This window comes from Coturnix japonica, chromosome 4 (genome assembly GCF_001577835.2).
Source record: "Coturnix japonica isolate 7356 chromosome 4, Coturnix japonica 2.1, whole genome shotgun sequence".
NCBI lineage: Eukaryota > Metazoa > Chordata > Aves > Galliformes > Phasianidae > Coturnix > Coturnix japonica.
Window position 1 is genome coordinate 71,328,917 of NC_029519.1, and position 23,769 is coordinate 71,352,685.

Below are 23,769 nucleotides of genomic sequence, written 5' to 3' on the forward strand. Positions count from 1 at the left end.
AAATTGTAATGGCTCCAAAAGTTGATTGTGTCGATATACTACAGCCGAGGGGAAAAAGAAAGAAATAAATAGATGTGGCCAACTGGAATGAAGTACGGCCAAATCACAAAGAATGGGTTAATGGTCAGAATTTTTTTTCCCCCCTTCTTAGAGAAAAAATATTTTGCAGAGAAAGCCCTGTATTTTCTAGAGCTTTTGCCTCTAGCAAGTCCAAGGTTCGGTCCTATGGCTCTTACCAAGATACATTCCTCCATTTCCATATGTATAAAACTCCATGGTTCATAGCTCTGCTACTAAAGGAAGACTTGGCGTGTGTTGTCGGTGTGGGTCAATACACAGGCTGTCCCATGCGTTTCACCTTTCTCATGCTTTTCTGGGACATATGCCGACTGCTTATAAAGACCTTCGCATCATTTCCCAGACCAGGTGCCAGCAGACACAAGGTTAGCATTACTTCTTGTTTTTTATTCCACATTTTTTCATTAGGAAGAACTACATCCACTTGACGGTAATACACAAAGCCTTCTTTCTTAGGAGGGTTGATGATATGCACTGAATTCTTACCTCACTGAGCCCATTAAGGTCTCAGACTAAGTAAATCAAGGTACAGCTGGACTTAATGAGACCAGCCGCTAGGTCATCATTTCTGTGTGTTGGCTGCTTTTTCCATTGCCCATATACCAGTCAGAACCCATGTGGCGTTATCATGTATCCTCAGAGATCACTAACGTAGATAAATATGCACTCCATGACTCTTCAGTGCCTCAGCAAGGGTGTGCTTTATTTGTTAAGCACCTGGAACTTCCTGAGTTACTCTTAGAAAGCAGAGATCAGCGGACAGTCCTTTCCCAGAATTTACAGCTCACTGAATAACCATAGCAAAGTGTAACCACGGTAGGAGCCCTGGAGAAAAGTGTTGTGCTAGTTTTGAAGATACATTACTTTCCAAATATTTTTTACAATGTTATTTAGTTTTCTGCAACCCTAAAGCAGCAAATTCTCTCTAGGAAACATGGTAGTTTTCCTAGAAGAAGAAAAATAACGAGAATTTACTAAAACATTGGTTGGTTATTTGGTACCAGAAATGGAATCTTTCACATGCCTTGCAATTGGAGACACTAAGCACAGATTTTTGTGTGGCCCATGCAACCTCAGCCTAATTCTTGTATAGAGGGTGGCTGCACTTAAATGGAAAGGCAGCGAGCTGTTTGGAGGAGTATCAAGTGGAAGAATGCAGTATGGAGCTGTGCAATAAAAAAAATACACTATGTAAGGATTTATATGTAAAATTAGGGAACTGGTGGAGTTACGGCTAGTTAGTTCCTAAAGGGCAGGTTGTCATTAAAGAAATGCACAGTGCCAAAGAGAGGAACAACTTGCACCACGGGCGCTGTCCAAAATTCTCCTTTTCTCTGCAAGAGGTACTAAACAAGTGCCTTGTGAGCATGCTCAAATTACTGATGAGGCGTTTTCATCAGTTAAAGGTGGAATTTACCTCCATTCATCTTAACCTGATGGTGATACTTTCTCAGGCACAAACTTAGTACACAACGGCCCATTGCATTTGATGATCTTCAGCCAACACAAATGCCCGACAATAAAATCACGAGAGCTGAAGATGAAAGGACCCAGTCAGCCAACTTGCTAAAACATTCGCTGTGTTATTTTTACTCCCTATACCATGCTGTCAAATGTATTTCTGATCATCATTTGAACTTTTGATGTCCTTGGGATTCTGAATGACTTTGGCTTCACACACGAATGGATTACGCTCATCCATCCATTGGTTATTCATCTGATCACTTCACGAACGTTTATTTGTAAGACAAGGGTACTGCCAAAATTAAATGAATTGCTTCTTGTTGTTGAGAAACCCCTTCATTCCCACCTAGAGGAGTAATTTTCTATATAAAATGAGTAACGTTTTTTTTCTACTTAACATATCCTAGTATGATTTATGAATCGTTCCTCAAGTAAGACAAGCTTGTTTTACACTTTATTTACTCAGAACAGAACACTGATGGGAGAAATAAATGAGACAGATAGGAAGATCCATAGTCAGAGACATGACTTGCTTTATTCCCCTGCTAGCAACAGAATCTGGGCCTTTTGCATCACAGACTGATGACCTCAGGGTAAAAAATAGAAAATAGAAATTAAAAGGTAGAATGCGTTTTTGATGTGATAACTGGAACAAATGTAAGAAATCAGTATGTATGGAGATGTAACAACTAAATACTGACCATATCTGCCAGACTCGTGGGTTTGGTGTGCTCTGAGCAATGAAGACTCCAAAAAAATACAGCACTGAGGGGGATATAATTGCAGTTACCTTTATCGTGTTTGGGTAAATGCAATGTTTCAGAGTCCTCAATGTCAAACAGCTCCACATCCTTGTGCTGTGTGCCCCAGGCCTGGACACCGTGCTGCAGGTTGGATCCCACAAGGACAGTGCAGAGAGGACAAACCACCTGCCTGCACATCCCTCTTAGGATGCAGCCCAGCATACTGCTGACCTTCTGTGCAGTAAGCAAGCACTGCCGGCTCACTCCAAGCAGCAAAACAAGGAACAAATCTTTTTACAGCCCGGCTCTGGGCCCTGCAACCTGTTGCACTGCCCGCAGCCCTTCTACCCCGGGGTGCTGAAGGGATGCACCTGGAGCTGCAAGGCCAGCGTGCTTGTTGCCCTGGGTTATGGGAGGCATAAAGGGCTGACAATAGCAGGACTAGGGGAAATGGTTTTAAGTTAAAAGAGGGAAGATTTAGGTTGGATGTTAGGGGAAAGTTCTTTACTAGAAGAGTGGTTAGGTCCTGGAACAGGCTGCCCAGTGAGGTTGTGGATGCCTCGTCCTTGGAGGTGTTCAAGACCAGGTTGGACGGGGCCCTGGGCAACCTGATCTAGTAAAGGTGTATGTTTGGTGGCCCTGCCAGGCAGGGGGGTTGGAACTACATGATCCTTGAGGTCCCTTCCAACCTGGGTCATTCTGTGATTCTGTGATTCTGTGATGGGAGGCAGAGAACGAGAATCACTTTTAATTTATCGATTTTTAACTGCTCATAAGATGTCCTCATCGCCGAGGCTGGAAAGCTCTGCAATACGCCTTTACCCTTTGAGGCCAGCGTCTATTCGTCCGTTAGAATTTTTCCCCCTCCTTAAAGCACGTTTGTCCTTGCCTCGCAAGCGTTGCTAGAGAACAAGAAATAAAAGGCGACATCCTTAAGGACAAAGCCGCTGACAAACGTCCGGCATCCCGCAGCTTCCCGTCCCCAGGGCCGCCCTGCAGCCGCACCCAAGGGCCGCCGCACGGGGAGGGGCGCGCTGGGCGGTGCAGCGCTGTGCCGTGCCGTCCTCCCGCTCCACCTGCTGCCGCTGCGCCAGTAGCCGGCTGGGGGGAGCTCCTGCCCGCCCGGCCCATCCCCGCGGGGTCCCTTTGTGCTGCTCCAGAGCTGCCCTGAGCCACGCGGCGGCTGCGTCACGGCGCTGAGTGTCTCCGTGCCCGCCGAGGGACAAGCCGCCGACTCGCCGCCCGTTCCGCCATTGCTGCGCGGGCCGCGGCGGAACGACGCCTCGCCGCCCCCCGAGGAAGGGCCGGGAGCCGCCGCGGTGAGTGGCGGGGAGATGCATCGCCTGCCCCGGGGAGAACCGGGGGGAGCGCTGCCGTGTGGAGAGCTGCCATGGCGGGGGGCAACGGGCGGGGCCGGGGCTGAGGGCGATGCCGCACCGCGGTCGCCGGGATGGCGATAACGCGACGCGGTGGATGTGTGCTATTTTTTATTATTAATTTTTAAGCGGTCGTCATTCTCATGTGCTGAGACGTGCTTAAATAGCAGAGACCAGCCCGTGTGTGTATGTTTGATGGCCCTGCTATAGGCAGGGGGGTTGGAACTACATGATCCTTGAGGTCCCTTCCAACCCGGGTCATACTGTGATTCTGTGTGATTCTGTGTGTGTATGTGTATCGCTGTGTGTTCCGGGGGCTGGTGCAGCCCGGCTGTCTGACACACCGCTCCGCTGTGCCTTTTTCTCTGTGTGTGTATGTGTGTCTGTTTGCAGAAAACCCCCCTCATTCCTGGAAGAATGGTGAAACTGGGGAATAATTTCAGCGAGAAGAGCACAAAGCAACCCCTTCTGGAGGATGGATTCGACACCATCCCCCTGATCACACCCCTGGACGTCAATCAGCTCCAGTTCCCACCTCCTGACAAGGTACGGTGCCTTCAGCTTCCAACCCGGAGAATCACACCCAAATCTCGGGCAAACAACAAAGAATGGGTTATGTGTGACGAGTGGAGCCACACATGCTGTGTTCTGAGCAGTGTCAGCCCCTCTGGGGGGGCAGCGGAGCTACCTGCGACCCAGCAGTGGTGATTTGCATTGAAACATAGCAGGGGAACGTGAACGTTTGTGAGGTGTTTGGTTTTTTGCATGAAATGCAGGAGCAGACAAATGCAAGGTGTTCTGTGCTGTGTTGTTTCATCCCTTCTCGCTGGCTGACTCATTAGTATGTGGAAGGTGCTGTGGAAGGGAATTTTCTCTTCCCTGGAAGGCCCCCCTGCTGGGCTATGAACACGGCTTTGTCTCTCTGCAGGATGTATATAGGCAGACTGGCTATGGAGAACTTCCACGTTCCCTTTGTGCTTTGGTAGTACTTCTACCAGCCCCACACAGCCTGAAGCACTCGGATGAGAGCAGATCACTGAGCTTCACATTAGAATCATTGAATGGCTTGGGTTGGGAGGGACCTCAGAGATATCTGGTTCCAATCCCTCCACTGTGGGCAGGGTTGCAAATAGATAGACCAAGTACTAGATCAGGTTAGCAACTTACTTGGCCCCAGACCTCTAAATAGAGGTGATGTAGGTGCTCTGTGGCAGGTGCTGCTCACAGGTTGGAAGGGAAGCATGTATCCACATTCCTCATCTCATAGCTTCAGTGTTAGGGATACAGGAAGATGACAGAGTAATCCATATATCTATATATTCATTTCACTCAGATGTTTCAGTAAGAGTTATTATGGGTGGGTGGGGCATAGAGTGGTAGGATACTTTTTCAGCTATTTCAGTATCCTATTCCAGTAAGATACTTGCTGGGGTGTTTTTTGTTTGTTTTTGAAATCCAAGCTTTAACTGGAAGATGGTTAGTAATATGTTCCTTCTGGTTTTTGCTTTTGGCATCGTGTCCTCCAAGAGCTCGGTTCTTCTTTTTGACGAACTGATGGGTACGTGCTGCTCACAGTGAAAAGTAAGAAAAATCACATAATCCCACCTCAGGGTAAAGCATTTCAGCTTTTCAAATCCACTTCAGAAGTGCATTGCTTGTAGGCAACACAAACGCATTTATGACCTCCATTTTAATTCCTATCAGCATCGTTGTGCTGTGTTTGGTGACCAGTTGGCAGGCATAAATACAATAAGCCATAACAGCTGTTACAGAGCCTTAGGGCCCATTTTCTGTCCTTGGTTACATGGGTGTAAATCTTGTAACCGAGGACAAAATTGCACCCTAAGGCTTTCAAACAAGTTAAGTCTGACTGTGTTTGATACGCCTGCCAACTGGTGACTGTATAGAACCGATTACCGAGAGCAGCATCCAGGGGAATCCGTTGTGTTATTGTGCTGCTAAGCAGAAGGCTGCATTAGGGCCGTGTGGGATAATAGGTTTACCTTGAGTGGAGCTGTGGCAAACATAGGAGACTCTGTGCCTCCTGACTGCACCTGCTGGGAGCAGGCAGAGCTCCTCCTGCCTCCACAAGATTTGCCTTCAACATCAGCAAATGTACACCTCGGCTTGAAACTTAAAGAAACATTCAGTTGGCTCCTCTGTACTTTCCACTGTCTATTGGTATGGCAGCTTTCCCTTCATTTTGCAAAGAATGAGGGGGAAAAAATAGAAGCATGCATTTGTTGGTCTTACTGGTTTCCTTCTTTGACATGGTTGGTGGTGTCAGTGTATCCTTCGTGGCTGCTGCAGGCACAAAGGCAGTAGTAGAGTAGTTGATAAGCGTTGTCAAGATTGACAAATGGATCAAATTCTAAAGTATGAAGAGTCGTGTATAACAGAATACGTCCTTCATATATCTGTGCTTATTATTCACTTACAAGTCTCTGGTATGGCGGCGAAGCATAACTTGTTGGGTAGTAGTGACTGTAGTGCCAAGGATTTGATGGTTTTGACAGCTTCTAAATTAAACGGATGAACTGATTTGAATTCATATTTAGGTATGTTAAACAAAAGAAGACATTACATAACCAAGCAGATAGAACTCTGTGTTCAGTGTCAGCTGAAAGTGATTTGAGTTGCCTGAGAATTATGCAACATAAAGGGGAAGAAGTATAATGTTAAAAAGACGTTCCAGACCATTTGCTTCCATGAAGCTGCTGGGTAATTGAAAAGTAACGCAGTTATAATTATCTTATTAATTATAGCTCAAAATAGATTTAGAAACTATTTTCTCTGTGTTCTATGTCTGTGTGCTGTTATAAAAGTACCTAGTAGGCTTTGTGCTGCAGTCACACAAAGGAGAACCCAATGGTTTAATTTCAGTAGCTGGCTACCTGTAAGTGTCTCTTAGTTTATCACAACTTATTACAGTCTTAGTTTATGAATAGCTGCCATTGATAACATGGGCTGCTCCAAAGACAGCATCTGGTTCTAAAAATCTCAAAGTGTGAAGTCTCAATATTTGTTCTTTGTTGAATAGAGAAAATTGGCCAAACCATAATGGAGATGGCAGTACAATGAACTGTGCCTGTTTTGTCTGAGATGCTTTGAAAAGTAGAACCTGGAAAACCCTATAAGAAAAGAAATGAGGCAAATAGGTATAGGTATAGGTATAGGTATAGGTATAGGTATAGGTATAGGTATAGGTATAGGGAAGTTCTGTATGATGAGAATACCTAGGAGAGTATTTGAGGTACAACTGACACCACAAGTAGTTTTGGAATACAGGTAAGATGCTCAACGATAACTTGGTGAAATAGCTCATAGCGAGCTGTAAACTGAAATTAAAGAGCCTTGGGCATTTTGAGAAATGTCATTATCACGTAAGGATTTGTGTTCTTTGCTGCTAGTAACTTAAAAGTTATCTGAGATGTTAAATATTGCAGTGCCAGAAGCTTTGGTCTGGCACGTACCAAATCACATCTAGCTATAGGTCATTCCAGTTCTCTGAAGTTCAGAGTCATGCTGTTGGAGAACATGGCTGTGGAATGTACTTCTCCTAAACAAGTGGAGATGGCTGTTTCCCACTTTGAACAGTCTGAAAGCTTTATGATTTGGATTTGAACTAAATAGGTGCTTGCAGCACAATAACAGAATAGCTGAAAAAACTGAACATTCCTGAAGTGTTGCATAGCAAGTCTTCCTTTGGAGCCATCGGAAACTCTTTGAGAGAATTTTGTTGATTGCTATGAAGAAAGCTGACAGAAATAACTAACAGCTTGAAGCCTCCATAGGAGAACTGCACAAAATGGGGGAGGAAAGAAAAAAAACAGTGTTGTGCTAAATCTGCTTGTAAGCCAATAAAAGAGTAAAATAAGATTCCCGTAGCTTTTTTCATGCTATTCCAAACCTGGCAGGTGCACCTGAGGATGTGCTCATAAGGTACTGACAGCTTTTTGATATATATATGTATATATATATTTTGTTTTAAAGGTTGTGGTCAAAACGAAAACAGAGTATGAACCTGATCGCAAGAAAGGAAAATTCCGTACTCCAAAAATAGCTGAATTCACAATCAGCATCACCGAAGGGGTTTCAGAAAGATTTAAGGTAAGCAATGCAAGCTAAGTATGTTAGTGACTCAGTTCTGCTCCAGGAAATGCTTAAAATGAATTGCTGACTGTAGTCAAGAGTGGTTGTAATGGAGTGGCTGTTTGGGGCATAACTGGAAAAGAGAAAAAGGAATTCAGTGTTAAAATAGTTACATTATAACGTATACCTATATCCAATGGTTGTTTAACATTTGGAAGCTGAAGGAAGCCCTGCGGTGTTATTGGTTCTAACTCTTCCTGGCAGTCGGACTTGGGGGCAGTGCTGTCAGCATGTGTTTCACAGCACGGCAGACTGGGGTCTGTTTGGGGTGTGCGTAAGTGTGGATTACAGCATGGACAAATCTCCTGTTGAAGGGTAAGAACCACAAGAGTGTGTGTTTTCTTTTTGGCTTACTGTTTTTTTTTCTGTAGCCAAACCATTCTCTTAAAAGCACTGTCATTGTCCATGAGGTATTTTTTATAGTAAGATATATGACTTGGCAACTTAAGGATTCATACAGAGCTCTTTGCTATCGATGTTGCGGTCCAGCTGTATCATACAGGTTGATGATGACGGTCACTGGGAGATGGCAGAGCAGTGGGAATCTGACTCACATTTACTCATTTGTGTCCACACCCTTCTTATTCCCTTCAGTAGCTCTAGAGAAAAGCTGAGAGTTTAACTGATGCAGGGATTCTATTGCCAATCCCACTTCCCACTGGAGGTTGGGTTTTCTTGTGCTGTGCAAGTGAAATGAAGCAGGAAAGTTACCCATGTTGGAAAAGACCATGAAGATCATCAAGTCCAACTGCAATCTAACTATAGTACCCTAACAACAAACAGAACATGCATGGCTGTCTTCTGTATGCATCCTAGTCAGACTAATGTGATCAGGAAACACATACCACCTTGTAGTAGAGAAGAGGGGAACGTGTTGGATTTGAGTGCCCTGCTGGCACTTCAGTTCCAAGCAAGTGAGCAGAACCACTGTCTGCAGACTTCTTCACTGCTCTGCCTGCTGCAGGGACTGTGAGGGTTTTCATCTGTCGAGCGTTAAATTGTAGATAAGAGAGGATTGTGAATATCTTAGCTGCATCTAAACATTGTACATGTTTCTCTGTAGATCTGGGTTCTTTCTTTGTTGGGGATGCTGAACAAGTAAGACCTCAGTGAACAGCAGATAAATAGCTTGTCATGCTGTTGGGGAGTCTTTTCTAATTTGTATATCTGAAGAGTCAGAAGCCTGAGTGTTTTTATGTTGCGTTTTTATATACCTTTGGATGGCATACTTAAAGGAAAATGTCTTTTAGATATTACCTTATGATGATCACTCTGGGATTAATCTCATACTACAGGGTTGCTAGGCTTTGCTGCTAGGTAACTACTGCATCAGAGAGAGGGTTCGGTAAGATTTTCTGTCTCTTGGGAATTGCAGGATGATTCACGCTGGCTGTAAGTCTGCTTTTAAAGGAGGGCGTGGGGGCTGATCGATTAGGAAAATTGAGGCTCAGGTAGTTGAAAACAGTACTTTAACACAGAACATTCAGGACCTAAAAACGTCCCTTAATCTCTATGTAACGTTTTCAGAATTGAATTGTGCTGCCTGCATCGTTTTAAAGAGGACTGGCTGGTTCTCCTCCAGGGACAATTGTCACATTCCCCACTCCCAGTAGTAAATATTTCATGAATAATTGATGCCATTTGATAAATATGGAGATGGAAAGTACTGATTGTGTGAGGCTTTTTTTTTTTCCTCCTGGGTCATTATTAATTGCGAGCCGCCGTGTTAACTGCTGCTGCTGATTCCGAGAGAGCAAAAGGATATTTGTTTGAAAATTAAATATTTGCTATAATTATGAAATGCATTATTTAACTGGTAGGATATTGACTTTGGCTTGTGCTCGTGAAAAAAGCTTCAGATGCTGTTTCAATGACTTAAACACGCATCAGCGATGCACGGTATTAACCACAAGACATGGCACAAATGTGCTAAAATAAAGGCAGTCAGTTGTCTTTGCTAATATTTCACGTGTATTCCGGGATGTAGTTCTTAAGTAAGGACAGAACAGATTGCCTTTCTTTGGGATTCAGCAGTGCACATCATCCAGAGCTGCACTTCTTGAGAAATTACACATTGTAACAAATGAAGCCACTCCAGCATGTACATATGTCATGTAGATGGTTTGTTGTTTTAGCAGCTGGGTGAATATGCAATTATAAAATGTATTTTCTGCATTCAATCCACATTACCGCAGTTATTACAACAGAGCTGAGAATGTTTACAAAGAAAACTGCAAGAATAATTTTCCTGTACGAAGCCGCGTTCTGAATCCAAATCAGAATCTGCCATAAGAATGGGAAGGCTTCCTGTTTCTGAGGTTGCTGTAATTCAGTTTCATGGCAGTAACCACACCAAGGGAGATGGCGTTCTTACTGGAGATTTTATTTCTCACTGAGATCTAAAAGTCCCTCTTCTGTTCTTTTGAACAGTGTAGAGTAATGGGGAGAGAGTTGGTCCTTTGCTTTGAATGAGGCAGCTTTTCCTCTCCTGTAAATTGTCTGCTGTACAGAATAGAACAACATGGCTGGACACGTCATTTCAAAGGAGCCTTATGAATCAGCACGCAGGAGGAAGCTGTAAGAGGCATGAACGGATAGTACCAGTTTGCTGAGGCCAAGCCTTTGCCTCCATTGCATTCTTCCAAAGTCCAGTTGAGTTCTGCAGTGAGATGTGTGTTCCTGATGGGAGCTGACAGCTGCACACAAGCACAGGAATGTCAAAAATTGTCCATTCTATCGAAGAATGAGATTATTTTTTCTGTCTTAGGGGAAACCTGAATAGGGAACCCTCAGAAGTATTTTGAAAGCAAGCATTTCCCAGTAATTAAAGCCCTCAGATAAACCCAAGCTGTGATATGCTTTAAGCCATTTGATTCATACAAAGGCAGATCAGTTCTTCAGGCTTTATTATTGACATCTGTATGTATGTGTAGCTGCAGAGCCAAAACCTGGAGCTTACTTCTGAGGTAAGACTGCACCAGGCAAGCCTGTAATGTCAAGTAGTAAGTGTGAGGTTATGGAAGAGGAATCAAGACATTCAAATTCAGTGTTCTAGGTTTTATTGGATTATTTTAATTACTAGAAAAAAAGAAAGTATATAACATAGCGTGAATTTAAGTCTTCCATGATTGATCTTTCTCAAAGGGCCGTATTTTAAAACACATTTCTGCCTCAAGCCTTTTTGACTTGTTTTTCTTAGTAATTATACTTACCGAAGAAATAATTGGACGTGCAGAGAATACTTCTTTGTCAGCCTGTGTGCCGAGTGGCTCTTTGCATCCACTTAAAAATCTGTTAAAGGCACGAGATGTCGGCTGATTCTTGTACAGGAGCACTTCCTTAAGCAGTGCTGTGTCTGTCACTCAGTGCTGGAAGGATGACAGGTGCTTACTGCCTGCCGTAGTGCTCTTTTCTTCTCTAGAGCTACTCCCAGGATTGAAGAGTTGCTCACTGCTGTAACAGTTTGGCAGACTTTGAATTTTTTCCTTTTATTGCTTTAGGCAAGAAAAAAAAGATTCTTCTGCTGTTTTTTTAAAACACTGTGAATAAAGGCAATGAATTGTGACTGTCTTTACTCCATTTTTACAATTTCTGATAATTCCATGACAGGACATAGCCAATAATTTTGCAGCATTGTCTAAAAGGATTTTATTTCTACAGTCAGAGCTGGCGGGCTTAAGTGAAATGGGTAATACCCAACAGCAGCTCCTCTGCTCTGGGCCAGGTGCCGTTGAATCCCATTAGAAATCCTTGTCTTGGAGCAGAACCAAGTGTCTGAGACGCTGCTGACAAAAGATCCTTTGGGTCTCTCTAGATGTTAACACTTGCTGCATGTAAGGAAAGGCTGTGTAGCCTTTTCCAGCCTTTCTCTTGACCCTGGTAATCCGTTCCAGGTCTGTACGGTAAGGCAACAAGGCTCTAACTTCAGACATGATGTGTTGGGCTGCTTCCTCAAATCTCCCTAGTTATCAGTCTAATACACAGTGTCTATATGATAGAGGATGATGGGATGCTGCCACAAGCAGTCATATTAAGCCACAGCATTGCTTAGACTCTGGAGGCTGCTGCTTTGTTATTTGGTTCTGTCTAACAGCATCTCCCTCAGGTTTCATTAGTCAGTTCCGTTGCATACTTGGTCTGTTGTCCTGCACCACTACTGCTAAGAAACACTGAGTTGGAATTAGGTGTTCTTTGAGATCCATTCCAACCCAAGTCGTTGTTTGTTTTTACAAGTGTAGCTTCTATTCAGTTATTTCCCTTCTTCATTCTGCCTTTCTCGTTGCTGCTGTCAGTCATGTCCAGGATCCACACCAGTTCTCTTCCTCTGCCTCTTCAAGGAGTCTTTTGATTTCTTCATTTTCTGTTGCAGTCCGTCCCAAGGCTGTCATCCTTTTTGAGACAGATGCCATGCAGCTAAACATGACCTATTGCTTTAGAAATATCCTTTCGAAAGCAGGTACCTGGCTGCCTTCTGTGTCACCGGCCATAGTGTATATGAAAGGTAAAGTCCTGTAGCAGGAATGGGAAATTGTACCAAATCGTTCTGTATAATCTGTGCTGCTCTGTCAATGAACATGAATCAAATGCTGCATGCAGATAAGTGAGGGTCTCTTTATTCATATTGCCATTTTCCTCAAACTTCATGATTCCTATTCCTTACACATACGGTTTCAGACATCTTTCATGTAAACTTCTACGGACAGGCCTGGGTAATAGCAAGAAAAGTCATTTTGGGAAAGCAAAAACGTTAGGGGAAATGGAGAGCTGCCTTCAACATTCTCTCACATGCAGGTAGAGTGCATTGTATGCTGGAGAGGCAGGATTTCAGTGGAGAGAGGTGAAATGGAGGTCACAGCCATTTGCAGGGAAGTAAGCATGATGTTTTATGAATTTTAGTCTGTGAGATGTAGTCAGACATAATCTGTTGTAATTACAGTCTGCCTACCTAAAATTCTCTTGTAGTTTAAATTGGATAGCAATAATCTTAATTTTCTGCCCTAAACAGTTACACAGAGTTGCAGTGTTTCATCCCAGAGGGCTCTGTATTTCACTGGTGAGCAAAGCGTGAATTGGTTCTAAATCACTTGAGATGAAAGGCACTTTATAGATGCATGTCCTCACTCGTTGGGTTTGGTGCTAGCGCCAGGTGTGTGCCTAGAGACAAACCAGCAATGAAAGCTCGTTCCCAGGAGGCTGCAAGTGGGATGGGCAATGCATAGATGTACAACAGAGATGAGGTGTGACTGAGTGCCAGAGACTGGGCAGTGTAAATGACGGCACGTTGTTAGTTCCACTTTAGTTCCCTTTGTGCTCCTAGCTGCGTTTTATGCTTCCTGAAAGGTGCACGGTGGAAAAGAAGGCAGTTCAGACAGGCACAATGAGAGTGGATTAATGATAAAAATTCAAGCAAGAGGAGGAGACATGAAGAGGCGTGTGCAGATTGTGACACGGGATAAGAGTTGGCATCAATAGGGGACAGTGGGGTACAGGCAGAACGGAATGAGAGAGAGACAGCAAAACAGAGAGAAGAGCAGCAAAACAGGCAGAGCTGTACGTGCCGTGAAGCTTGCAGATTGTTCAGAAAGGGCCAGGAGTCAGGAAGGGTCTGAGGCAAACCAGCACATTTGATGCATTTTGCTGTAACATTCTGGCTTATTAAAAAGGGAGCACGATAAAGGCTGGTGGAACAGGGGAGGAGATTGCAGCAGCCAAGCAGAGAAGGAAAAACAGCTTGTAGTGTAATACAGCTGCAGCAGAGTAGGACAGACTGACCGGGAGGATCGAGCAGACCCTGATGGAAAGGCCTTACCAGGAGCTGTGTGCATGTTGGTGTGGTTGTCAGATCTGGTGAACTTCATTTGTTGGGCTCAATGCTCACAGTCAGAAAACAGGGAGTTTTGGTGTTTGTTTTTTTGTTGCTGCAGGTACACTTAGTTCATTCATTAGTCATCTCTCATTTCGATTAGTGTAATGGCTTCTGGCTAGACGTCGTCCTTCTTCTGCTCTTCACTTACAATCTATTCAAAAATCTGCCACGTACATAATGTCTTGTCATCTGTTGTGCTCACTTGGTTCTGCTGCCAGATCCCCTCAAAACTAACCTTAAAGGGCACTCTTGAGATGAAAACAAGGCTACTCTTTGCATTACTTGTTTAAAGAAACACTTGTTTCTGCTCCCTTCTAGTTATTTTAAAAGCCTGACTCCCATGTAGTGTGGCAGAGACCCTGGTGTTCCACAGGATGTATGTGGCAGTGAAGGATCACAGTAATTTGAAGGGCTTCTGCTCCCACTATATGGGTCCTGCACTCTGCCAGCTGGCTGCCACAGGCAGAAGAGATGCAACATTCTCATGTAAGATAGAGGGGAGTGCTTCTGTGTGGATGGTATCCTCTCCTCCCTGGAACAGAAGGCAAGGGTGGGTTGCTACCAGTTCCCCTGCAAGAGGAAGGAAATAATTGTGCATTGGGTTTTGGCAAGTAGGCAGATTAGCTGTGGAAGAAAGCAATATGTGTCAGCTTTGGTCAGGCTTGTGGTCTAAAGAGCAGCTTGTTGCTTTCTCTCTTTCTGTGCTCTCACTTGTCAAAGGGAACAGGGAGGTGAGGTGGGAGATGGGCTCTGCTGGGTGACCAGCAGGAAAAAAGCAGCAGCCTGGCTGGAGTGTGGACCATCTCTGTGGACAATGAGAATGAAGGGAAACAGCCAGTAGGAGGAAGAGAGGGATTTTACAGGAGAGAAGTGAACTGGATGATCAGATGATAGGGATCATCTTGAAATCCAGTGATGGATTTGTATCCATCTCATTGGCACATGTAGCTGTCCTTTACTGAAGTACACGCTACTTGTATCTTGACGGCTGGTTGGAGAGGAGAGCTTCTGTTAGGAAGGAGACAAGAGCTTACTTGATTAGGGACTTGCAAATGGAATGTGATTGTAAATTATTGGGGATAATGAGAGTAAAAATATACATGCTAATACCAAAATTAATAACATTAGGAAACTGTTTATACCCCTGTCTGTGGAGGAGATGGGTGTGAGCTAAACCAGTCTGTACCACAGCATTTCTTTTGGTGTCTGTGTTTTGTGTCACAGAGCTGTTCTACAGAGAGCGGCTTTCTTGCAGGCTGTGTGGAATACATCTTGGAGGACATGGAGGCCTTGGCAATAATCCCTCTGGAATTTTGCTTTCAATTAGCACCTCTTTACCCTTTCTTCTCTGTCGTTTTCTAAGGAAAAGAGCAGGATCATCAGAGTGACAATGCAACACATACTTAGTGCCAGTGGGTTGTAGGCTGGGAGGTGAGTGATCCCAAACCTGCAGCTTGGACTGGGCAATGTGGGTGTTTGTTGGTGGGATGGCTGGGGACACGCAGGAAGGGGCTGCAAACACCTGTAAAGAAAAAAGGGAGAGGCACAATAAAACACATGGGAAGGGACATGGTAGGGCATGGTTTGGCAGGGCTGTCAGGTGTGAGGGGAGAGATGTTGGTTGTTACTGAACTGGGCCACAGAAGATGACAAGAAAGGGTCTTTTAGATTTGCGCATGATATCCTGAGCCATGACTGGAAATGCGAGGTTGGCAAGGCACAGCTATCTGTCCATAAGTAACCAACTTGGAGAAGGCTAATTGGATTTGAAAGCTGATGTCAGTTGCGGTTTTCAGAGGATGATTAAGAATATGATTTTACTTTTAATCCAGCGTCTGTTCTGAGAAACTGAGGATGTTATTATTAACCAGAAAGGTCATTTGCTTTGTGTCTCATTTAGATTGGCATTGTTACATTAATATTTACATTTATTCTGTTAATTTGCTTTTTGATCCGTGGTTCTCCCTGCCCTCTCCTCTGGCCCTCCTTTTATTACATATTTTCTCTTTACTTTTTTCTTTATCAAAACTCCTTAGCTTCAGCAGCACACTACTTCTCAGCCTTGTTTCAGCCAGGAAATGTTAATGTCCCTGTTGTCTGTCCATGGTGAAGTTACCTTTCTCAGCATGACAAGTCCATAGAAGTTCACCTGAGTCCTTCAGCATCGCAGGCTTAGCAGGAAGGGAAGGTGTGGTTGTTTAGTATGTCTGTTTTTTCACCAAGTGGTTTTCTCAAGTTCCAGGTTATTTTCTTTAAAGTTTAGATAACACTGTACATTGTTTTGATTCATTAATCATGTACGTTTGTTTCTGTTTATTCTTATGCTGTGCCACATGTTGGCTTCTCACCCGCTCTTTTATTCTGCTCTTCCTGTGATTTCCAGAAGCTGCTCATTTCTGTGTCAGTAGAAGTTTTAGTGTAATAAAGACAGACATCTGGGACATTTCCCCAGGTAACCAGTGCTCTTTGCACGGCTCATACACCCCTCAGGTTGAATCTCCCATCTCACCTAAAGGCTGCCTGGTCTCCAGCTGCTCAGAGCTTAATCCTGGGAAATGTTAGCTTGGCAGTGATGCTGATTTCAGATTCAATGTCAGGTATCCCCTATTTTTTGCTGCAGCACAAATTCAGGACAAGAGATGAACTTAAGGACACGGTGAAGTCAGTGCCACACAACACAGTGCAATCCGCGATGCATCAATTTGCAGAACAGTTGTACCTGCACTTGTCAAGGCTGGCCCTGTGCTGAACATGGAGTATTCCTTATGGATCTGGCAGTGACTCCTGTGCAGTCATTGTGTGGTGAAGCAGCACTGGTTCAAACAAGATGTCTGAAGGAATATTAACTGGTTTACACGTGGACTACTGGTGTATCCATACATTCGTAGCAGGTGCAACAAACTCTTATCTAACAATAGTGGGCAGACATTGCTTTCTCCTTGCCTCGCTACAGCCATCTTTGTATTATTTGGACGCCACCTGTATTAACATTTTGGCATCTGACTCCATTCTTGGACAGATATGAGGAAAACCAATGTGCTTATGAGCTGATGTAAACTAGGTTTACACTTCCATCATCCAAATACTGAAAAATCAGCACACCTAAACCACCCCAGTGTGTTTTTCTGGCCTCCTGTGTGCACTGAAAAGCATCTGAAAAAGCCTGGTAGCACAGAGGCAGTGGGCCACTGAATGTGCATCATCTGCCTTCATCTGTGAGAAGCGGGAGGTGGAAGCACTCGTACTCCTTCCCTGTTCTTCCTCTATGACTAAGTAGCTGTTTTTAGCCTTTGCTCGATTTTCCTGTAAAATGCATTCATAGCTGGTTTTTGTGGTAACAGCAGCATATTAAGCAGTGCATTACTAACATGAGCATGTTGTATTTCTCTTTACAGGTAACTGTGCTGGTCCTTTTCGCCCTTGCGTTCTTAACATGCGTTGTATTTCTGGTAGTCTACAAGGTTTACAAGTACGATCATACCTGTCCGGAAGGATTTGTTTTCAAGGTAAATTGTGCACACACTGTAGAAAAACAGGGGTGATTATGTAATATCATAATATAATCTGTGCTGTTTTGTGCATAGGCTTTGCAAAGTCATGGTGCATTGCATGGAAATTCATAGTTGCTTCCAAAGGAGAGAGTGCTTTTAGCTGTGTTTCTTTCTGCTTAATTTGTAACGGAGGTTGTGTCTACCGCACAGATTTCACACTCTTGTTATTTTTGCTAATGTAAACGTTGCAAAAACATCAACACTGCTGTCCTTCAGACCTCCTTCATGTGCAGCTGTTTGAGCAAAGCACTCATTTATTGGGTCATACAATTAGATGTTGCATGTTTTTCCAAATTCTCGTGTCATAGAAAAGGAGAGCGATAAATCTAAAGACCTGGAGGAAAAGACTCTGGTGTATATATATCAAAAGACTGAAGTGATGGTCTCATTAAGAGTAGCAGAGTTACCTTATTTTTATAGAAAGGACTCCTTGTTCTAGAACAGAGACCTCTGAACCCTGCTGCCACAGGCCAGATGGATGCCAAAAAAAGGGAGAACACATTTATTGGAAAAAATACTTCTGCTAAGTGAAAGGGAAGCTGGGACTCACTTACTTCTTACAAGGTGGTAGTGCTGGCTTCTCAGCTGTGACCTGAGCTGGAAGTCCTGAAGGTAGCATTGATTTCTGTCTATTGAGAGATGTAACAGGGTTGAACTCAGGTGTCATGAGTTAATAAAAGCAGCAGTGATTATGGCATTCTTCCCTCTAATTAAGATTACTTGGTCACCTAATGAATAAGGTATAAGGTAGGTACCTGGAATGATTTTCAAAATGATGTAAGAAAGAGTGGCTGCTCCAGTGCTCCTGACACTCCTGTTCAGTTTTGATTCAGCTTTCCCTTGGCTCAAAGTTGAGATAAGGTGCTTAGAACACTCAAAATAACTTGGGACACACAGGTCTTGGTTCTGCTGTACTTTTTGAGTTGTCTCAGACAAGTTCTGAAACGTCTCTTTACTCCTGTCTCGAGTGATGACAGCCTTTTGTTCTAAGCATTCTCTTTGAACTATGTGGAATATGGACTATATGTTCCTACAGAGCCTACCTTGATGTGATCCTGACTTGATAGGTATGGCCAGTTATGTGCTCCCATCATCATTCCAGTGACTGTCTGCTGCTTCTGTGTCCTTATCTTCCCATATCTTCCCTTCCTGTGAATTGCAGCATTATGGCTTCTTCTGCCTTTTCCTTTTACATCGCAAACATTTAAGAGGAGAAGAGATTTGTGAGCTGTGTTCAGTTGCATGGTGTGAGAAGAACCATCTGATCAGGTTTCTCAGGATCCTGTCTGAAACCCAAGTTAGGGAGAAAACCCCCCACAGCCAGTGCTCTACAGTGCAGCACATATACAGGGCTGCTTTACTACTGTTCTCCCAGTGCTGGGTTTTGTGAAGGTTGTTTCCTGGATGCTCAACAGCATAATGCCAGGAGGCACAGCATCTTTGGGCATGGAATTCTTAAGAGTTTTTTATAGCATAAACATGTTTCTAAATGACACCAGGCCTAGAACAGCAGTACTGACATGAATTTTTATTTATTGCCTGCATGTCTTTTGAGAGAGTCAGTAACATCATCTGGCACGGCTTGGCACAGATGTCCCAGAAGATGAAGCAAAAGCCTGTGGCCGGCTGTGATCACCTTGTGACCAGTCTCTCTGTGGACAGGCTTTGTGCTTCAGGTGCACTGAGCAATACGCTCTGGCCTGGCATCACCAGGCTTTTGATTTTGATGCGATTTGCTTGGCAAGGGTTTATGTGTCCTGCCTAAGGAGGCCTGGTGCCATGGGAGTCTCTGAATACAGGCTGAGCTACTGCAGCTGTGAGTCAAATCTGCACTTCTCTGCCTTGATGCTGTTGTTGCTGTCATAAACATAATGGTTCCAAAGGTTTCAGTGTCTTCAACCTTTTTGCTGTCCTACACATCCAGAGCTTGTAAGTGTAATTAGAAAGGTGCTTGTTTTCCTCTGTATAACATACTTAAACTACCTGAGCTGCGAATTTGTGCTTGCTGAAGCTGATGTAGACATAGTACTGTTGTGGTGTGGATTCCTTAGCAGCACTCCTTCTGGCTCAGGGTGAAACTCACCAGAACTGTCCTCAAGGATCTGAGCACATTCGGATCCTGGAGAAACTTCAGAGCTGCTTCTGTTACTCTTCCCATTCATTGCAGAGGCTTTTGTCTTCTGTCAGACCCATGGGTAGTACAAGAGAGTCACTTCTGCGCATTAGGGATAACACTATCACCTATTTAGCTTGGAATACCAACCCAGCAAGTAGGACATATTATTGTGACACACTGATGCCACTGGGCTGTTTACATCAGGGGGACAAAAGGAGTTATCTTAATACAGCCAAACACAGACTGGCAACCAGGACTTTCTCTGGCATCTGGCATTGTGAGCCCTTAACTCACAATGAACTTCTGAAATAGAAAGGCCAGGAAAGAAGCAAGAGACCGACAACTCTGAAGTATCCCAGTTTCTCCTCACAGTCATTGTTATTACTTCTCACACTTGGAAACTTGGGGGAGGGGGTGGAGAAAAAGAATGTTCTGCTTAAGCTGAGGGTTAGAGCTGAGAATCAGCACCAGTTCATGCAGCTCAGTAACTCCTGAGTGTTGCATTGCTTGCCTTGATGAGATGCTAAGCAAAGGAGTTGTCCTTGGGCAGCACAGAAGGAGCAGAGTGAAAGGGGAGGTTTTGTCTTTTCTAGAAACATGAAATCCTAGGAGCCAAAAAATTCAGTCAAAATGGAAACTCTGCTGTGTATTTCTTTAGGTTCTTCTGTCAGCTGCTGTGGGGTTTTGACTACGAAAAAATAACATTACTGAGTCATTTTGCCTGTTAAAAAGCAAATTGCTCCTTTTAAGCAACAAAAGACTGTGGCATTTTTTTTTTAGACTGGCAATAATCTTGGCTTGTCTTCAGCACTAATAATTATATTCCATTTGCTTGAATTTTCTTGGCAGATTTAATTAGATCAATGGATTGTGTTCCTTCTCCCATTTTAAATATTTAGAGTTGTGACTACATCCTGTGACTGGGTGAAATAATCACTACAAAGAGGTCTGTGTTTAAGTACTTCTTAGTCATTTTATCACATCCAGAGCCATGTCAGTTATCCCAGATAAAGCACAGATAATGCTAACACATGATGGCACAGTGATGCAGGTGAACGTGCACAGCATGTAGCTCTATGACAGAGTTATCCTTCTAAAGTTATGCTTGAGAGGTAGGTACCAGACTTGCACCTGACACGCATGGAGAGATCAGTGAAGATTGTAGGGAAGCCTCTGTGCCTTACAGAGTTCAGAACAGCCAATGTCTTTGCTTCTCCAGGGTAAAATTCTGCCTGCTTTGTATTTCTAGTTCAGATAAAACTTGAAGTCAAATTTTGCCTTGCCTACTATGTTTAAGAAAAAATAAAATAAAAAAGATAAGGTGAACCTGGTTGGAATTGCTAACTTCTGATGCTGGTGTGAGTCTGACATGCATAGAATTGTAGATTTATAGCATGGCTTGGGTTGGAAGGGACCTCAAGGATCATGAAGATCCAATCCCCTGCCACAGGAAGGGCTGCCAACCTCCGTATCAGATACTAGACCAGGCTGCTCAGGGCCTTGAACACCTTTAGGGGACAGGGCAGCCCATCTAAGCTTCCATCACACAGGCAGGTTAAGACTGATAAGTTGTTAACTCCTGGGAGGGACTGTTCATCTCATGACAGTCAGCCTTCCTTCCAGTTTGCCATAAGATTGTATGGTAGTCATTAGGTAAGCCAGTTTGTAAGACTATCCACAAGCTGACAGTTTTGGCAGTGTTCTTTCATACCGTTTTCTTCAGTGTTTTTGGGATACAAAATTTATTTTACTTAAGACTGCTGCATCTTTTGCCCAGTCATTTTGTGCCAGATGACTTAGAACAGTCACTGGCGTGCATTCATAGTAAATGTGTATACATATGAGATGGATAGCATCTGGTCATAAAAACTGTTAACAATTTTGTGCCTTTTTTGTTCAGGAATTTCCAGTATAAAGACTTTCTTGCCAAGTTTGATGAGAACAGCAGCACTGCTGTCCTGCAGTACTATGAGTTTTAGTCTTTGGTGTTGGACATAGATCATTTCTTCTGAAATGAGTCAGCAAAGAAACAATTGCAATCATTCCTTTTCCCTTGAGCTAGTGTGAGCTGCAGGTGCTCAGCGTGGATCTTAAGAGTGCTGCTTAGAGGGTCTCTGGCAGATCTGGCAGAAATGCTGTGGGGAGCCCCATACCCTCCTGGAGCAAAACTTGGGGGTCAGCAGGATCTGTCCAAATCATCATTTATTCCTTCAGTGTGATCTGCTGCTTCATAGGCTTTTACTGCATCATGACAGGAAGGGTTGCTCAGTGCCACCCGCTGTGCAGATTTCATTTTCAAGATGACATCAAAGTTTGGCTCCTACTTAGTATTTAACCATCTAAATCAAGTAGTTCATTTTCAAAAGCTCTGAGCACGGAGGAGTTTCTGTGTAGTGCTCTTAAACTTCTGGGAAATTAAATAATGTAGGACCACAGCTAAAGATAGACCTTAAAAGCCTGATACTGACTTCATCTTTCTGAAAATCAGCAGTGAAGTATTGTGTTTGTGTGGGCGTGTTACACATCAGCTGGGCTGCCCACAGTGTTTTCCTTCTATGCCTTATTTATTAGGCTGTAAAACTGGCCATACCTTGGCACCGATGTATCTCTTTTAATTTCTAGCCCACAGACTGAAAACAGCGTATTAGATTGCGTGAAGCTAATCTGATGCTAGAATGCAGAATGTGTAATTGTAATTTGACCACTTGGAACTCAGTGGGAAGGAAAAAGGTAGAGAAAAGCAAAATATATCTGCAACAAGAGACTGAGTACTTATATAAGTTAAATTGGGGCGTGCAAGTTTCTTGTCTGTTAATTGTTCTGGACTATAGACACAGATTGGTCTTTCTGGCAAATGCTGTGTGAGGCCTAAGGATTACAGGGAAAAACAGTTCGAACGCATTAGGACAATGCTGTAGTAATTGCTGTATGTTGAGTCCCAGAGTGAATATTTGCTTAGACACAAAGGAAAAGAGGAAACGTACGTGTTGTGTGTGGGACTGTATTTGTGATCTAAGTGATGGATTTTCTTTTCAGAATAATCAATGCATTCCAGCTGGGTTGGAAAACTACTACTCGGAACAAGACTCCAATGCTCGAGGGAAATTTTACACAGTCATAAACCACTACAATCTGGCCAAGCAAACCATCACGCGCTCAGTGTCCCCGTGGATGACAGTACTGTCAGAAGAGAAACTGTCTGAGCAGGAGACTGAAGCCGCTGAGAAATCAGCTTAGTATGATAAGCTAATTATTAACACTATGTCATTTGAAGGTAACTAAGGGACTTTAAGAAACTTTTCATTAAATATAATTATGGATAATTTAGAGGTTACTCATGTTTATGGTGCAATTGCTTCTGTTTGCTGATACTGCTTTGCAAAAACAAAAAAAAAAAACATGCTGCAGAACATTCATGGGCATAAAACAAGATGAGTATCAGCGTTGCTTTAGAGCTTTGACACCGTTTTCAATGTTTGAAACAAACCAACAGATATGTTCTTGCAGTTTATTGGATACTGACAGATTTCTCCTCTGGATTTTCAGGGCTTAGACCTTAAAACGTGTTCTGTTGTCTGAACTGATATTTTATTTATTACTTTTTTTTATTGTTAGTCATTTTGCAAACCGAAACACCACAGCCATAACTGGAGTGATCTCTTGTTTAGCTGAGAGCTGTGTTTAATATTTAGTTTTGGCTTGAGCAAAAACAATAATCAGCACTGATGTCAAGGGCATAATGTAATGATTTGTATGGAGAAAGGGAAAAAACAAGTGTCAGGTAGCGTTTTTCTTACATTTTCTTTACTGTTATTTATTTGTAAGTGATAATGAAGTTCTCTGCAAGAAGGCATGCTCAATGTTTTATTATTGCTGTCAACAGGATTTAACTGCATTTCCACTGTGGCTTTAGCATCTTGGTAAGGATGTGCACTGAAACACAAACTAGATAGACACTATGGAAAAACACAGGCAATTCTAGTGATGGATGTTGAGGATAGCATAAGAATATACAGTTAAGGATGTCTGAAAGAGAAATGACATCTTTTGATCGTACTTAAAAGGCAGAAAGCCTATTCACAGTAGATGTAGCCCGCTATGTAATTTGCTGGATACAGCAGAGGGAGTGATGTAACTGAATCTTCTCTTTTATTCCATTGACATTTATCCTTTTTATAAATTAGAGCTTTCAGTTTATGTATGGTTTGCGGTTTGATACTTTTTAAACACAAGGCATCAAAACAGTAGCATCTTAGTAACACAAGTGGCTGTTGGAAAGCTCCATGTGAAACCGAGTGAAGAGTAGAACTGTTTATGTATGGCTTGGGATGGGCAAAGATGTAGAAGAACATAGTATTGTGGATGCACGTTCAAGTTCCATTGTAATTACAAACTTACCTATTCTTTGTGTGAAACCATGTTT

The 23,769-nt window shown here is 43.3% G+C and overlaps 1 protein-coding gene across 1 annotated transcript; it reads left to right on the forward strand.

Moving 5' to 3' along the window:
• The first annotated feature begins 3,336 nt into the window (after positions 1 to 3,336).
• Positions 3,337 to 23,749, forward strand: NSG1 (neuronal vesicle trafficking associated 1). Its single transcript, XM_015862703.2, has 5 exons — positions 3,337 to 3,604; positions 4,055 to 4,207; positions 7,655 to 7,771; positions 17,075 to 17,185; positions 22,383 to 23,749. The coding sequence occupies exons 2-5, from the start codon at positions 4,079 to 4,081 to the stop codon at positions 22,581 to 22,583; spliced, it is 558 nt and encodes a 185-aa protein (XP_015718189.1). The 5' UTR covers positions 3,337 to 3,604; positions 4,055 to 4,078; the 3' UTR covers positions 22,584 to 23,749.
• Positions 23,750 to 23,769: the final 20 nt, after the last annotated feature.

Bases quoted from the DNA above. Each gene is read 5' to 3' on its own strand.
- NSG1 (XM_015862703.2), top strand. From the start codon at position 4,079: ATGGTGAAACTGGGGAATAATTTCAGCGAGAAGAGCACAAAGCAACCC. The intron at 7,772-17,074 runs GTAAGCAATGCA...TTCTCTTTACAG, and splicing joins GGGTTTCAGAAAGATTTAAG to GTAACTGTGCTGGTCCTTTT. The intron at 17,186-22,382 runs GTAAATTGTGCA...TTTTCTTTTCAG, and splicing joins CGGAAGGATTTGTTTTCAAG to AATAATCAATGCATTCCAGC.